The sequence below is a fragment of the Hemiscyllium ocellatum genome, chromosome 18 (assembly GCF_020745735.1).
Source record: "Hemiscyllium ocellatum isolate sHemOce1 chromosome 18, sHemOce1.pat.X.cur, whole genome shotgun sequence".
NCBI lineage: Eukaryota > Metazoa > Chordata > Chondrichthyes > Orectolobiformes > Hemiscylliidae > Hemiscyllium > Hemiscyllium ocellatum.
The window spans coordinates 21414401-21429982 of NC_083418.1; the positions used below are offsets into that span (position 1 = coordinate 21414401).

General features: G+C 44.8%; 1 protein-coding gene across 4 annotated transcripts in view; it reads left to right on the forward strand.

Moving 5' to 3' along the window:
* dgkza (diacylglycerol kinase, zeta a) overlaps positions 1-15582 on the forward strand; it is a 570823-nt gene that overhangs the window by 311713 nt on the left and 243528 nt on the right. For all 4 annotated transcript variants that reach the window (XM_060838748.1, XM_060838746.1, XM_060838747.1 and 1 more), the window contains exon 21: positions 6956-7056. In XM_060838748.1, the coding sequence (XP_060694731.1) occupies positions 6956-7056 (101 nt within the window). The remainder of the gene's footprint in view (positions 1-6955; positions 7057-15582) is intronic.

Sequence of the window (15582 nt, forward strand, 5' to 3'; positions counted from 1 at the left end):
CGGCTCCCCGGACCGCCATATACGGCCCTCATGACTGTATAAAGGCCCGAATCAATACTGCCAACAGATCCATGTCTACATAATTTAGAAAGAGCCGCTATGTCTTATAGAATTGCTCCATTCCATGGTGCACCATACTTGTCAGGTAACCCTGAAGGACTTAGTCCATTGGAAGTCTGTGCCACCCTGCAAGACCTGGAATCTTTTCTGATTTCCATCCAATTCATTAGGATGTTTTTCCTTGCATAGTGCATAAGAATGTTGAATAACTTCTTTCCATGTTCACCCAAAGGGGAAAGATTCGGTAGCCCCAAAAGGAGGAACACCTCCTTAACTTTCAGGATCATCTCCAACTCATTCACTATTGTCCCCTCCTCCCTCTTTCCCCCCCCCCCCCCCCCCCCCCCCCAAAACCACCACCACCACCAATATCCACGGATCTTGTAACAGAACCAAAAGCAATATGTAAGGGTGCCAATACTGTTTTTACATTTGGGACATTTTGGGGAAGATCCTTTCTTAAACTTTGCTAACCTCTCTGGTGCCATATGGGACCAGTGGAGGATTCAAACTGCATCGCTTGTGCCTTATTGCATAATGAAATCTTCTTCACATTCCCCCATATATCTACCCACGTTTCCAATGAGATTTCTTCCTCTAAATCCTGATTCCAAATCTCGTGGAGTCTCTCCATATTCCCCAGGGCACTCCCTCTCTGCAGATGATATATGGTACAAACTGAGAGAGTGCTCCCGCATTGGAGCACTCTACGTTCTATACACGACTTGTAGGGCTGTGTCAAAAGCATGGTCGTCTTCTGTATGTAATCCCTAACCTGGAAATATTGGAAAAGGTCCCTATCAGGGATTCCGTATTTCTGACCTAATTGGCTAGAAGACACTAAGACCTCTCCTTCAACTAGATCTCCCAAACAGAAGATTCTTGTATTCTGCCATGCTCTAAAGCTGGCGTCCAGTGACCCTGGGGCTCCCACTAATAAGGTGAATAGCAAAGTCTTAGGCAAATTGCCCTCATGCTGCTGCTTTATCCTCCATACTTTTACTGTATTTATGATTATCAGGCTTTCACAGTGCTCAATTACTGACCCCTTCTTATCTTTGAACAGTAAGTTTATGATGTGGAGGCCTCACCTGCGAGGCCACCACATCAAGCCCCATTGACTTTGAGTCTGCACCCATTCGCCTACATATGACAGTAGGGTGCCTATTTGATATCTCCTCAAATCTAGGAAGTCCATCCCCCACCCCTATCCCTCCAATCGCTGCAAGTCCTGCTTTATCCTCTCAAACAGCTGTATGAAGTTTGCTCCTTACAGCAAGGGGTAGTAAAAATTTCCAGATGGAGAAAACCTTTGTGACCTCCAATTTTGTGAAATTTATCTTGTATCCTGAAAAACTACCGAATAATTTAACTTTTTGTATTAGCCAAGGTATGGACTTTGCGGGGTTAGCCAAAAACAAAATGACATCGTCCGCATAGAGAGTGATTTTTGTGTTCCCCAACTCCCACCTTCGGTGCCATTATTTCAGATAGTATCCGCCAGTGGTTCAAGTACCAAGGTAAACAGTAGCAGCGACAGGGGACATTCTTGTCAACTGCATGTCCCCACACCAAATCCATTGATGAAGGAGCGGCGCTCCGAAAGCTAGTGCTTCCAATTAAACCTGTTGGACTATAACCTGGTATTGTAAAATTTTTAACTTTGTACACACCAGTCCAACACCGGCATCTCCAAATCAAAGTTAACAATGGATACCCATTCCTGCCGGTCCTCATCTCAACCCCTTGCATCTTTACATCAGAGGAGTAACCACCCTTCACCCAGCAAAACAGAACAATAAAGTAACTAATAATCTCCAAACCAATATAATATAAACATACCGGATTTTACCTCCAAGCAATACCAAGCCTATAAAGCCTGAGACCCCAAAAGGCAGAAGAACAAAGAGAGAGAAGATACAAAAAAAATGTTATAGTACGCCATTGTCCATATGCCTCCTTGCCTGCTTCCTTCTCGGCCAAAGTCTATCATTTCAGCAAGTTCAAAAATTGTTTTTCTGCTGAGTCAAAATTCTAGACAAGTCCCTCATAGTTGAAACGTAGCACTGCCGGGTACCTCAGAGTATTGAATGTTTAAATCCATCAATGTTTTCTTTACATCATCAGAGGTCTTCCTTTTCTTAACCAAGGCCCCAGAAAAGTCATGAAAAAATAGTATTTTCAAACCTGTATCAGCCAAAGCTTGTGGATTTTTTCCCCAGGCTTCTGGCTGTTTCTATTATTAAATGCTTTTCCTTATAATGCTGGAGACACACTAGGACCAGGCGAGGATGCTGGGCCGGCCCGGACCTGCACATCGCGATCCTGTAGGCCCACTCCACACTCACCTGGCCTGACTCGATCTGCAGGCCCAGCAACTTGGGAAGCCACCTCTCAAGGAAATCAGTGAGGTTTTCACCTTCTTCACACTCAGGTCAGCCCAAGATCCGCAGATTTTTTTCACCGACCTCGATTTTCAAGGTCGTCTACTTGTTCCTGCAGGGCCCGAGCCTGACCTTCCAAGGTTTGGACCCGCCCCATGGAGCTCTCAGTCGTAGCCTCCACAGTCCTCTGTTCCACCACCACCACACACCAATCCATGGCCCTCATGCTTTGTCAGCATGGCAGCAATTGGTTCCAGCGCGCTGTCAACTCTTTCGCGGAGTTTTGCGAATTCCCTTAGTAAATTCTGTTGCTCCACTGAATTCAAGCGCATCGCTGCAGAGGTCGAGTTAACGGCTGCGGGTATGCCTGTCATAGTAGAGGAGTGCCCTGCCTGCTGCACTCCCCTAGGTTCCTTTCCCTTAGATGTCTCCATATGAGCTCCAGATCTTCCAAATCCTAATTTGAAGGGACCTTAGGTGCGCTGCCTATTTCATGAAGCAAACTTTCCTCAGGAGTAACTAATGTGGTTGTGGGTGGGGAGGGAGGGGGGTGGTGGTGGTAGAAGTCCACCTTGCCTAGGGTACGGCACAGAGCCCAACACAGCAGACTGTTCAGACTCCCGCCACCTTGAATCCTGATTCCAGTTTTCTTAATTGAATTTAAATCCCATGAGTGACCATGGTGGGCTTTGAACCAGCAGACTCAGAGTATCAGCTTGCAACTCTATGTATATTCCAGGTATAAATTCACTTCAATTATGCAGTATTCACCCTAACCTGTTACTTCATTTGTGAAGACAGCTAAATACCTTCTTCCTTAAATCTCTATGGTGCCACTAAGAACACGCAGCATCAGTCCCTGGAATTACTTCGGGATAAGTGTTCAATATGTCCCGGGAATACAACTGGCTTCTGTGGAATCTGCTCTTTCACTTGGTTTGCCTCCCCTGTTTCAGGATGATCATATTGAAGTGCTTAAAGTGAGATGCAGTAAGGTAGTTAGAGAGGAGGAGGTTGGGTGGGGGTTGTGGTTTGCCGGTAGTGTCCCTCCCTCTAAGCCAGGAGGCTTTGTTTCAAGTCCCACCTGCTCCAGAGGTGTGTCATAGCACATCTGAATAGATTAAAAAGGTCAAGATATAGGGAGTTCTGAACATAGGGACACTGTCTCAAGGGGTAAAAGCACACAACACCTTCCCACCAAATGGACTTGGAGTTCTCTTCTTCCGTAAGGCTATAGAGTTTAGTTGACCTTTCAGGGTAAGGCCAGTAAATGATGTTAAGATGTGTCAACCATGATTTTACTTAATAGCTAGATAGGGACAAGAGGCTGAATGGCCATCCTTTATTTCATTTTGTTGATTTTAATGGAAAAGTAAAGTGGACAGTTTCCATAGCAACTTCGTGTCATGACAGTTCTACATCCAGATGACGAGCTGAAAGTGGACCTTGATATCTCCAGCTTTCAGTACCAGTTGCGGCAATGGTCTGTCTAGTGCCTTTAGGCACCTGGTAGTGCAAACCCATTGTGCTGAGAGATAACTGTGAACTTTGACAATTCACAACTGTTAAGCAATTCTCAATTGTTAAATACTGGCAGTAGGGATGATTGGAAAAAGCATAGCCAAGAACTTTCAAAAGCTGATTGGGGGCAGGTGTTCGCAGGTAAAGGGACGGCTAGAAAATGGGAAGCCTTCAGAAATGAGATAACGCGAATCCAGAGAAAGTATATTCCTGTTTGGGTGAAAGGATAGACTGGTAGGTGTAGGGAATGCTGGATGACTAAAGAAATTGAGGGTTTGGTTGAGAAAATGAAGGAAGCTAATGTCCGGTATAGACAAGATAGATTGAGTGAATCCTTAGAGAATAAAGGCAGTAGGAGTTTACTTAAGAGGGAAATCAGGAGGGCAAAAAGGGGGACATGAGATAGCTTTGGCAAATAGAGTTAAGGAGAATCCAAAGAGTTTTTACAAATAATTTAAGGACAAAAGGGTAATTAGGGAGAGAATAGAGCCCCTCAAAGATCAGCAAAGCTGCAGGAGATGGAGGAGATACTAAACAAGTATTTTGCATCAGTATTTACTGTGGAAAAGGACATGGAAGATATAGAATGTAGGGAAATAGATGGTGACATCTTGCAAAATGTCCATATCACAGAGGAGGAAGTGCTGAATGCTTTAACTCATAAAGGTGGATAAATCCCCAGGACCTGATCAGGTGTACCCTAGACTGCTTTGGGAAGCTAGGGAACTGATTGTTGGGCCTCTTGCTGAGATATTTGTATCATTGATAGTCACAGGAAGACTGGAGGTTGGCAAAATGGTGCCACTGTTTCAGAAGGGTGGTAAGGATAAGCCAGGGAACTACATACCGGTGAGCCTGACCTCAGTGGTGGGCATGTTGTTGGAGGGAATCCTGAGGGACAGGATGTACATGCATTTGGAAAGGCAAGGACTGATAAGGGATATCTGGTCGGCATGGGAAATCATGTCTCATAAACTTGATTGAGTATTTTGAAGAAGTAACAAAGAGGATTGATGAGGGCAGAATGGTAGACGTAATCTATATGGACTTCAGTAAGGCGTTCGACAAGGTTCCCCATGGGAGAATGATTAGCAAGGTTAGATCTCATGAAATACAGGGAGAACTAGCCATTGGGATACAGAACTGGCTCAAAGGTAGAAGACAGAGGGTGGTAGTGCAGGGTTGTTTTTCAGACTGGAGGCCTGTGACCAGTGAAGTGCCACAAGGATCGGTGCTGGGTCCACTACCTTTCATCATTTATATAAATGATTTGGATCTGAGCATAAAAGGTGCAGTTAGTAAGTTTGCAAATGACACCAAAATTGCAGGTGTAATAGACAGTGAAGAAGGTTACCTCAGATTACAACAGGATCTGGACCAGATGGGCCAATGGGCTGAGAAGTGGCAGATGGAGTTTAATTCAGATAAATGCGAGGTGCTACATTTTGGGAAAGCAAATCTTAGCAGGACTTATACACTTAATGGTAAGGTCCTAGGGAGTGTTGCTGAACAAAGAGCCCTTGGAGTGCAGGTTCATAGCTCCTTGAAAGTGGAGTTGCAGGTAGATAGAATAGTGAAGAAGGCATTTGGTATGCTTTCTTTTATTGGTCAGAGTATTGAGTGCAGGAGTTGGGAGGTCATGTTGCGGCTGTACAGGATATTGGTTAGGCCACTTTTGGAATATTGTGTGCAATTCTGGTCTCCTGCCTATCAGAAAGATGTTGTGAAACTTGAGAGGGTTCAGAAAAGATTCACAAGGATGTTGCCAACGTTGGCGAATTTGAGCTGTAGGGGGAAGCTGAACAGACTGAGGCTGTTTTCCCTAGACCATCGGAGGCTGAGGGGTGACCTTAAAGAAGGTTACAAAATTATGAGGGGCATAGATAGGGTAAGTAGGCAAAGTCTTTTTCCTGGGGTCAGGGAATCCAGAACTAGAGGGTGTAGGTTTAAGGTGAGAGGGAAAAGATATAAAAGAGACCGAATGGGCGACTTTTCCACGCAGAGTATGGTATGTGTATGGAATGAGCTGCCAGAGGATGTGGTGGAGGCTGGTACAATTGCAACATTTAAGAGGCATCCAAATGTGCATTTAAATAGAAGGGTTTGGAGGGATATGGGCCGGGTGCTGGCAGGTGGGACAACATTGGATTGGGATATCTGGTCAGCATGGACTAGTTGGACCGAAGCGTCCTGTTTCTGTACTGTACTCAGAGTCATAGAGATGTACAGCATGGAAACAGACCCTTAGGTTCAAACCGTCCATGCTGTCCCAGATATCCCAACCCAATGTAGTCCCACCTGCCAGCACCTGGCCCATATCCTTCCAAACCTTTCCTATTCAGATTCTATGACTCTACAAACAATGTAAAGAGACAGAGCATCAGACCAATGCCTGGATAATGATGTACCGAGAAGGAAGAAAGAATATGCTGCCAAGATTCCTCCATTCACGACATGGCTTTGATTACTGTGAACTGCTCATATCCAAAACCTAACTGTGCAGGCCAAATATCAGCCGGGACTTCGGGGAGAAATCCCCTACACGTTGACACATGGCCACCACCCTCGCTTGTTCTGCGCTGAAGTGGCTGTCTTCAGTTTTATGCTCAAATCACGAGCAATGTGAACAGCATGACCATTTGACCTGGAGGTGAGATGGAGGCTGTAAGAAACTCGAGCAATGAGAGCATTCTGCCAGGGTTCTGTAAATAATGAACTTGTTCTCTTTTTCTTGGTTGCAACTGTGGAGCTATTTGTATAATCTTCAAGGGACAAAGATGGAACTGGGCATGATTGACAGACTCATTAAAATAGCGAGAGCACATCACAACACTTTCTCAATTATTGTTTCTGAACCAAAAATGTTAATCAGCAGACTGGAGGTGAAGCCACGATCCCTTATTTTCAGTGTCACTGTTACAATTAAAATTTGATTCTCAGCGTGAATAGTTTTAGCATGTTCTGTTGAAATGATTTATTATCTGCTTCAGTCAGCAGACAGTACCTGAGCGGCTGAAGATACCAGTGAATCGGATCAGCATGCATGACTATGAAGCTTTGCACTATGACAAGGAGAAGCTAAAAGAAGCTTGTAAGTAGCCAGAGCCAATGGAACAACGATTCCTGCCCTCTTCCTTGCAATTAAAATCAAAAAAGATTTTTTGCATTTACATAGCATCTTTCAAAAACATCACAGCTAATAACATTCTATTCACCACCCCCCAGCTTTTCCTCCGCTACATCGATGATTGTATCAGCGCTACCTCGTGCTCCCACGAGGAGATTGAACGGTTCATCCACTTTACTAAGACGTTCCACCCCTGACCTCAAATTTACCTGGACCCCCTCAGATCCTCCCTCCCCTTCCCTAGACCTCTCCATTTCTATCTCGGGCGACCGACTCAATACAGACATTTACTATAAACCAACCGACTCCCACAGCTACCTAGATTACACCTCCTCCCACCCTGCCCCCTGTAAAAATGCCATCCCATATTCCCAATTCCTTTGCCTCCGCCGCACCTGCTCCCAGGAGGACCAATTCCAACTCAAGTGGCCTCCTTCTTCAAAGACCGCAATTTCCCCTCCGACGTGGTCGACAACGCTCTCCACCGCATCTCCTCCACTTCCCGCACCTCCGCCTTGAACCTCACCCCTCCACCAGGACAGAACCCCACTGGGCGGCACGGTGGCACAGTGGTTAGCACTGCTGCCTCACAGCGCCTGAGACCCGGGTTCATTTCCCGCCTCAGGCGACTGACTGTGTGGAGTTTGCACATTCTCCCCATGTCTGCGTGGGTTTCCTCCGGGTGCTCCGGTTTCCTCCCACAGTCCAAAGATGTGCGGGTCAGGTGAATTGGCCATGTTAAATTGCCCGTAGTGTTAGGTAAGGGGTAAATGTAAGGGTATGGGTGGGTTGCGCTTCGGCGGGTCGGTGTGGACTTGTTGGGCCGAAGGGCCTGTTTCCACACTGTAAGTAATCTAAGTAATGGTCCTCACCTTCCACCCCACCAACCTCCAGATACATCATATCATCCTCCGTCATTTCCGCCACCTCCAGACAGACCCCACCACCAGGGACATATTTCCCTCCACACCGCTATCAGCATTCAGGAGAGACCACTCCCTCCGCAATTTTCTCGTCAGGTCCACACCCCCCACCAACCCAACCTCCACTCCTGGCACCTTTCCCTGCAACTGCAAGAAATGCAAAACTTGTGCCCACACCTCCCCCCTCACATCCTTCCAAGGCCCCAATGGATCCTTCTATATCCATTGCAAATTCACCTGCACCTCCACGCACATCATTTACTCTATCCGCTGCACTCGATGTGGTCTCCTCTACATTGGGGAGACAGGCCGCCTACTTGTGGAAGGAGACCTGCACCAACCACCCCGTGGCTGAACACTTGAACTCCCCCTCCCACTCCACCAATGACATGCAGGTCCTTGGCCTCCTCCATCGCCAGACCCTGGCCACACAACGCCTGGAGGAAGAGCGCCTCATCTTCCACCTAGAAACCCTCCAACCACATGGGATGAATGTAGATTTCTCCAGCTTCCTCATTTCGCCTCCCCCCACCTTATCTCAGTCCCAACCCTCGGATTCAGCACCGCCCTCTTGACCTGCAATCTTCTTCCCAACCTCTCCACCCCCACCCCCTCTCCGGCCTATCACCCTCACCCTCACCCTCACCTCCTTCCATCTATCGTATTCCCAGTGCCCCTCCCCAAATTCCCTCTCCCCTACCTTTTATCTCGGCCCGCTTGGCACACCAGCCTCATTCCTGAAGAAGGGCTTATGCCTGAAACATCGATTCTCCTGCTCCTCGGATGCTGCCTCGCCTGCTGTGTTTTTCCAGCACCACATTTGTCAACTTGATCTCCAGCATCTGCAGTCCTCACTTTCTCCTAAGGGATAAATATTGGTGTGGACACTGATTCCTGCCTTTCTTCTGGGGGTCCTTAGGATCTTTTGCATCGTCCTGAAAGGGCAGGTTGGCTTCGGTTCACCCAACATAGAGCATTCCTTTAGTGCCACCCAGGCTTCAGCTGTAGGATATGATTACATTACAGCTGGACAATGATACCGCCTTTGTACAGACCGTGCATCTTCATAATGACATCCCCAGTTCACCTTTGAAGCAGATTGTGGTTCGCACCATTCCCCATGGTCTTGCTGTCTAATCGGAATCTCAAAAATGGATTGTTGCTCCATCAAAATTGATAGATGTGCAAATTTTGGGGCCTTTTCCCGAAATTAGTCATCAATACAAAGCAGACATATTAAAGACAAGACCAGCTGAAGAGGTGACACGTGCTCTGTTTCACAGTATCCTGCAGTGCAGTGGATTCTGTCTGTATGGGTGACAAAGGCAAAATAAACAGTACAGTGAGATTGGGAGTAGCCACAAGGATAAGGTACTGTTTTTAAAATGGTTCAGAATTCTTCACACGAGGTCATACCAGATTCAGGGTATTTTTTAATAAGATATATGTGATGGTAAGGCAGGGAAAGCCCCTGTTTTGAGTTGCACTCGTTCCAACTTTCAAGTGGAGTCACTAACACATGACCATTGAGGCCATGGTTACATCGCAGTGTACCTCAGGAGCATGACTCTATTACCACCATCAAAATATATTGTCATCAATCCTGAAATACAAGATGAGCTCCTAAAACCAAACCAAACAAATTCTGAACAAATGAGAACCCAGCAACTGTTGTGGGGATCTTAATGCTCCCTGGCCTGGATATTTGCAGTGGTGATTGTTAGGCACTGCCTCGTGTGGCTATGAATTTCTAAAGAAAGAGGCTGTTTCTGGAAGCAGAGTCCTCTGAAGCTGATCAAACTCTTGGAAAACTCTTGTGGTACCTCACAAAGGAAAAACATGTGATCGTAGACCTTCAGAAACTGTGGGAAATCTTTGCAAAATGTCATCCCAACTTCCTTAGCCAAAAACACTAGGCCCCAGAGAAGCTGAGGGAAACCCTCACAAAAGTGGAATATAATAATTTCCTCGAGATGGAGTGTCTGGGTAGAAGTTGCAGAAAATCACATAGGATGCAGCAAGCCACCTCTACAAAGATTTGTTTTAATTTTTTTGAGACGTAACTAGGCCCTTAAATAACTTTACTGTTGTAGGAATGTATTGCTTCAATGCAACCATTGACTTAAAGGATTCAGTCCTTGGATCTGATATTTGATGGTCAGAGGCTGATATTGTCTTGCTCTTGTAAAGCGTCAGGCTTCTCCTGAATCAAGAAAACATTTGATCTCGACATTCTTGATTTTCAAGGTTACTAGCTAATAATGCCGGTCCAGATCTTCTTCATCCAGTGTAGGGTCAATGATGTCTACTGATCAAGAAAGTGCATGACTTCCATGCTGTCATTCTCTCCCATGAAATTTTCTGGGTTCTCATTTGTTCAGAATTTGTTTGGTTTGGTTTTAGAAGCTAATCTTGTGTTTCAGGATTGATGAAAATGACCAAATGTGCCACAGTGAAAGCATTAAATATCCTTGCTGGGAAATTGTGTCACTTGCTTGCCATTCCGTGATGACAATTCTAACGCTTCAAATGGCAACCTCACCTTTACCTTGGCTTTGATAGGCTGTTTGTTGGATAGTGCAGATATGTCCAATTGAGCTTCATTGTTATATTGTACCATGTTCCCATTTTAAACCATGTTCTGTGCTTGATCTGCTTAATACTCTGGATTGCCTCCTGTCATGTGGGATCATGTTGAAAGTGTGAAGCACCAAGGAGCAAGTCTTCAAGAATGCAAACAAGCTTGCCTCCCGAATCTGCAGCTATGCTTGAATAAATTTATCTACAAGATCGTCAGTGGTGTTTTCCAAGTTCGCTGGCTGCTACCATTCTCAATGATAAGATTCTTTTTGGAGCTGAAATAGGTATCAAATGCTACTCAGACTGATTGACTGTCTGCTATAGTTTTATCAACGTCTTGCCTAATGGGCAATGGGGTCTACTGCTCGTAAGAAACCACTCACCTGAAGCTGTTGCGGTTTCAGATAGAGACCTGAGGTTGTTCTGCATCAGTGAAAGTATGTCCTCTATGACTCTACATCTTCGACAAGATCAAAGGGCAGTGGAAAAGGGTGGGACTGCTCAGTTGACGTGCCACTGCAGACTGTACCTTGCTATGGTTCAGCCTCCAATTCACTGGATGCAGGAAGTCTCAGAATTTGTGCCTTGTGGTTCCTCAGATTCTTTTCAGAAAAGCATCATTTCCTCAGATTGCTGTCCTCACTGATGCCACCATATTTTCCAATGGGGTATTTTCTTCTTTTGATGAGCTCAGGCCGAAGTAGAGAATTTCTTTGAAGTAATGTTTGTTATGATATGTACATGGTGACATGGCAGTAAGCCTCATTATTCTGAGCTGCTTTAGTTCCAATCTTCTTGCAGGGTCTCTGACACATGACAACTGAGGGCCACAGTTCAATCACTGCATACCTCAGACAGTCATCTTCAAACTCATCCTACATAAACTGTATTTCGAAGAGCAACTTTATGAAGTGGCTTATCAGTCAAACATGTAGTCTGCATGTTTATTTGCAGCCAAATCTAAGGAACTCTTGTCAGAAGTTTTTTGTTTTTTCTGTATTTTGGTCGTGGAGAACTTTTTATGTTGTTTCAGCTCCCTCCACCTTCGATACCTTCCCATCAGTCCTTTGCTGATGTGTTAGAGTGAGCTCCAGAGAAGACCACAGCAGGGAGAGTACTTTGCAAGAGACAGAATAAAAAACATAATTTTGAATCAAATTTTGCTATGGCACCATTAGATGGCAGTGTTAGCCAATCATGAATGCATGCTTGTAAAAAAAAATGCATTGCACAAGAAACTTCAATAATCCAGCCTGCCTTGTGCTTAATGCTGGCAAACAAATCCCGAATTGTTGACTGGAACGAGTTTTGAATAAAACGTTTTCCACTTTTCACTATGTAACTCGGCAAATGAGCTTCAAGTTTAGAATCTTCTGTGTTTCTGCCTCCAGTTCAGATACTAATTGCTGTCAAAGTTAATGGCACAAATTAGACTTCTATCTCCTGCTTTCCCACTATTGTTTCTGCCTTTGTTTGGAACCACACCCATGCGTATAATATAGGCAATGCCCTGCATTTATAATTTCAGATAATTCTGTCAGGGTCATTATGATTCTGATCTCATTGCAACCTCATTCAAACATGGACAAAAGAGCTGAACCCCAGAGTGGGAAGTGAGTGTGATTGGTCTTGATATCATGGCATCATTTGACCAAGCGGAGCATTACTTGAGCAAAGCCGGAGAATCAGAAGAAAGCTCTCTATTGGTTGGAATCGATCTAGCATAAAAGAAGATGACTATGGTTATTGGACAGCAGTCAGCTCAGCTCCAGTACATCTCTGCATGAGCTCCTCAGGGTAATGTCCTAAGCCCAGTCATCTCCAGCTGCTTTATCTATAAACCTTCCCTCCATCATAAGGTCATATGTGGAGATTTTTGCTGATGATTACACTATGTTCATCACTATTCACAACTTCTTAGGTACTGAAGCAACCTGTGTCCATTAGCAGCAAGTCCTAGGTGACCTTCAAGCCTGCACTAATAACAGGCAAATAACATTTGTACCAGGCAACTTCCAGGCATTGACCATCTCCCCTTGATGTTAAATGGCATTGTCACTGTTAAATCACCTACAATCAATAACTTGAGGCCACCACTGAATTTGACCAGCCAAAAAAAATACCATGGCTGCAACAGCAAGTCAGAGGATCAATCTTCTTCTGTGAGTAACTCACCTACGAACTTCCCAAAGCTTGCCCACTGTCTGTAAGACACAAGTCAGAAGTATGATGGAGTATTCTCCATGTTCATGAAAGAATGCAGCTCCTGCAGCACTCAACACCATCCAGGACAAAGCAGCCCACTTCATTGGCACCTCATCTTACAGTTATTCCCTCCACCACTGCTATGCAGTGGCAGCAGTCTTTATTATCCATAAGAATGCATTGCTGCAACTTGACAAAACTCCTTAGACAGCACCTTCCAAACCTATAATGTCATCCATCTGAAAGGTCAAAGCAGCAGATGCACAGGCACACCCACACGTACAAGTTCCATTCACAAACACACCGCCCTGACTTGGAACTATTTTGGTGTTCCTTCACTGTCACTGAGTTCTACTCCTGGAACTCCTTCCCTCGTATACAAACAAATATACATATGAATTAGGAGCAGGAATATGTCATTCACCCCAATGAGCATGCTTCATTATTCAGTAAAACCGTGGTTGATCTGACTGTAATCTCAAAAATCACGTTCCTGCCCATGTCTGATAACCTTTCAGCCCCTTGCAGACCAAGATTCTCTCTGTCTTTGCCTTAAAAATATAGGAAGGAAGTTCCTGACCCTCTGAGAGGAACCTAAAGCAGAACTGTGGGCCAGCCTACAGCACATCGAGTGCAGAGCTGTTCAAGATGGTGACTCACTACCATCTTCTTAAGGGCAATTAGCAATGGGTAATAAATATTGAACTTGCTGTGCTTGAACTGGTCTCATCGCATGAAAGGATAGAAATAACAGCATGTTGCAGTCACGGGCTGACTTTTGCAAGCATTAAGCAGCGTCTGTGGCCAAGAACAGACTGATGTAGACACCATTGTCCTCTTGTATGGATGTTTGGCCAGCTCTGTTTGCTTTGAGCAACGTGAACAAGGTTGTAGAGTTCAAGAAGCACATCATTATTCAACCCACGGTTATAAAACTTTCAGCAGCGACTTGTTTAACATCTAGTTTACAGCATCATAGAGACTTAATAACTATAAGGAGAGATTTATTTCAACATCATGGACTTTTATTATTTCATAAAGTACACAACATTGCCGTCCTATATATACTGACAATAATTTACTACCTCTGCTGGTTAGCCAAGGAAGAGTTATTACAATGTTGGGTTTCTGAGCTGCCAGTAATACTGGGATGATGTCATTCTACACACTTAGACAGCCCCGATAGGGCACTGGAATAAAAACACTGTCAAATGGTTAAAATAAACAAATTGTCCTCTCCATCGAGGAACTGAACCCTGACCTCCCACGTGACAGGCAGGGGTATTAACCACTAACCTAATGAGTAAAACGCAAACGACCTGATCCAGTTTGGAGTCAAATCTACATAGTCAGACATGCTACCCAGTGCACCAGCTGAACCACTCAGTCTTCACAATATCTGTGACCTCTTCCAGACCCTAAAATTCAGAGAACTCTGCATTTCTCCAAAGTCTGTTTTCTTGCAGATTCTCTGTTTCCTCCAACAATTAGAACTTGTATCTTGAGCCAGTTGACCATGATTTCTGGCATTCCTTCCTCAAATCTCTTCACTTTTATGTCTCGTTCACTCCTCCCTTAAACCTACTGTTTGAAATCCACTTCTTTGTTTGACCTTTTTGCCAAGTCTCATAATATCTTCTGTTGCCTGATTACATACAGTGAAATGTTGAAGGATGTTATAACATGTTAAATGTACTGTTTGAATGGTGTAGAGTAGCCTAATTCGCAATTCCATTGTATAACATGGGGGAATATTTACGCTGTAAAAATCCCTTCCTCCTTCCATTGTGAATGCTCACAATGCAGATTCCAGAATGATTTATTAATTTTAATTCAAACCATGATTGTTTTTGTGAAACCGTTAACAGCTGCCCTGGACACCACACAGTATTTAGGATTAATTGTCCAATGTAGAGGTGAAAGAATTAGCCCAGTGTTCTAAAATAAAAGCAAGGCAACCTGAACCAGTATATCCACTCCTGAGAGATTGGCTCCCCCTATCCCCACCTCTCTTCCTCAAGAAGGGTTATACCCAAAATGTTGACTTCCCCACCTCCTGGTGCTGCCTGGCTTGCTGTGTTTCTCCAACCTCCTGCCTGTCTACTTAGGATTCCAGCACCTGCAATTTTTTTTTGTGTCTAACTAAGTACCACTGCAAAGTCTCTTCAAAAGATGCCCACTATGAAGAAGTTGTCTGCCTCCTTCAGGCGTGAACTCTGTGTCCATTTGTTACCACCATCCCGCTGTGACCCACCACTTGTGTTCACCTATCACTACCTCAGCTTTCCGACCATCTCCCCACCCATGACCCAGCCCCCACCTTTATCTGCAGCTCCCCGTAACCCAACCCCCAGTCCTGAGGAAGGGTTACACCCAAACCGTTGACTTCCCCACGTTCTGATGCTGCCTGCTTGCATGTTCCTCCAGCCTTCTGCTTGCCTACTTTAGATTGAAGGCTCAGTTTGAAGATCTCCCATTGCTGGTAGTAGCATCAGTTTCACGTGAACACTGGCAATTTTGATGGATCATTTGAAATGCCTATCAAAGTATAAACCTGGGAGTGATGGTCCCTTGAGGAGCAGGGAAGACCATTCAATCTCCCTGTGATATTTTCTTCAGCACCGTGGAGGGTCTTGCCTAGGATTCTGGGTGGGGTAAGGTTTAGGTCCCTGAGCCCAGAGCTGTGAAGTGGACTAAGTGGACTTTGTCTCAATTTCTATTTTTTTTATTGTTTGTCTTTATTATATTATGGTGGAAGCACTGTTATTCTGAACCTTTTATT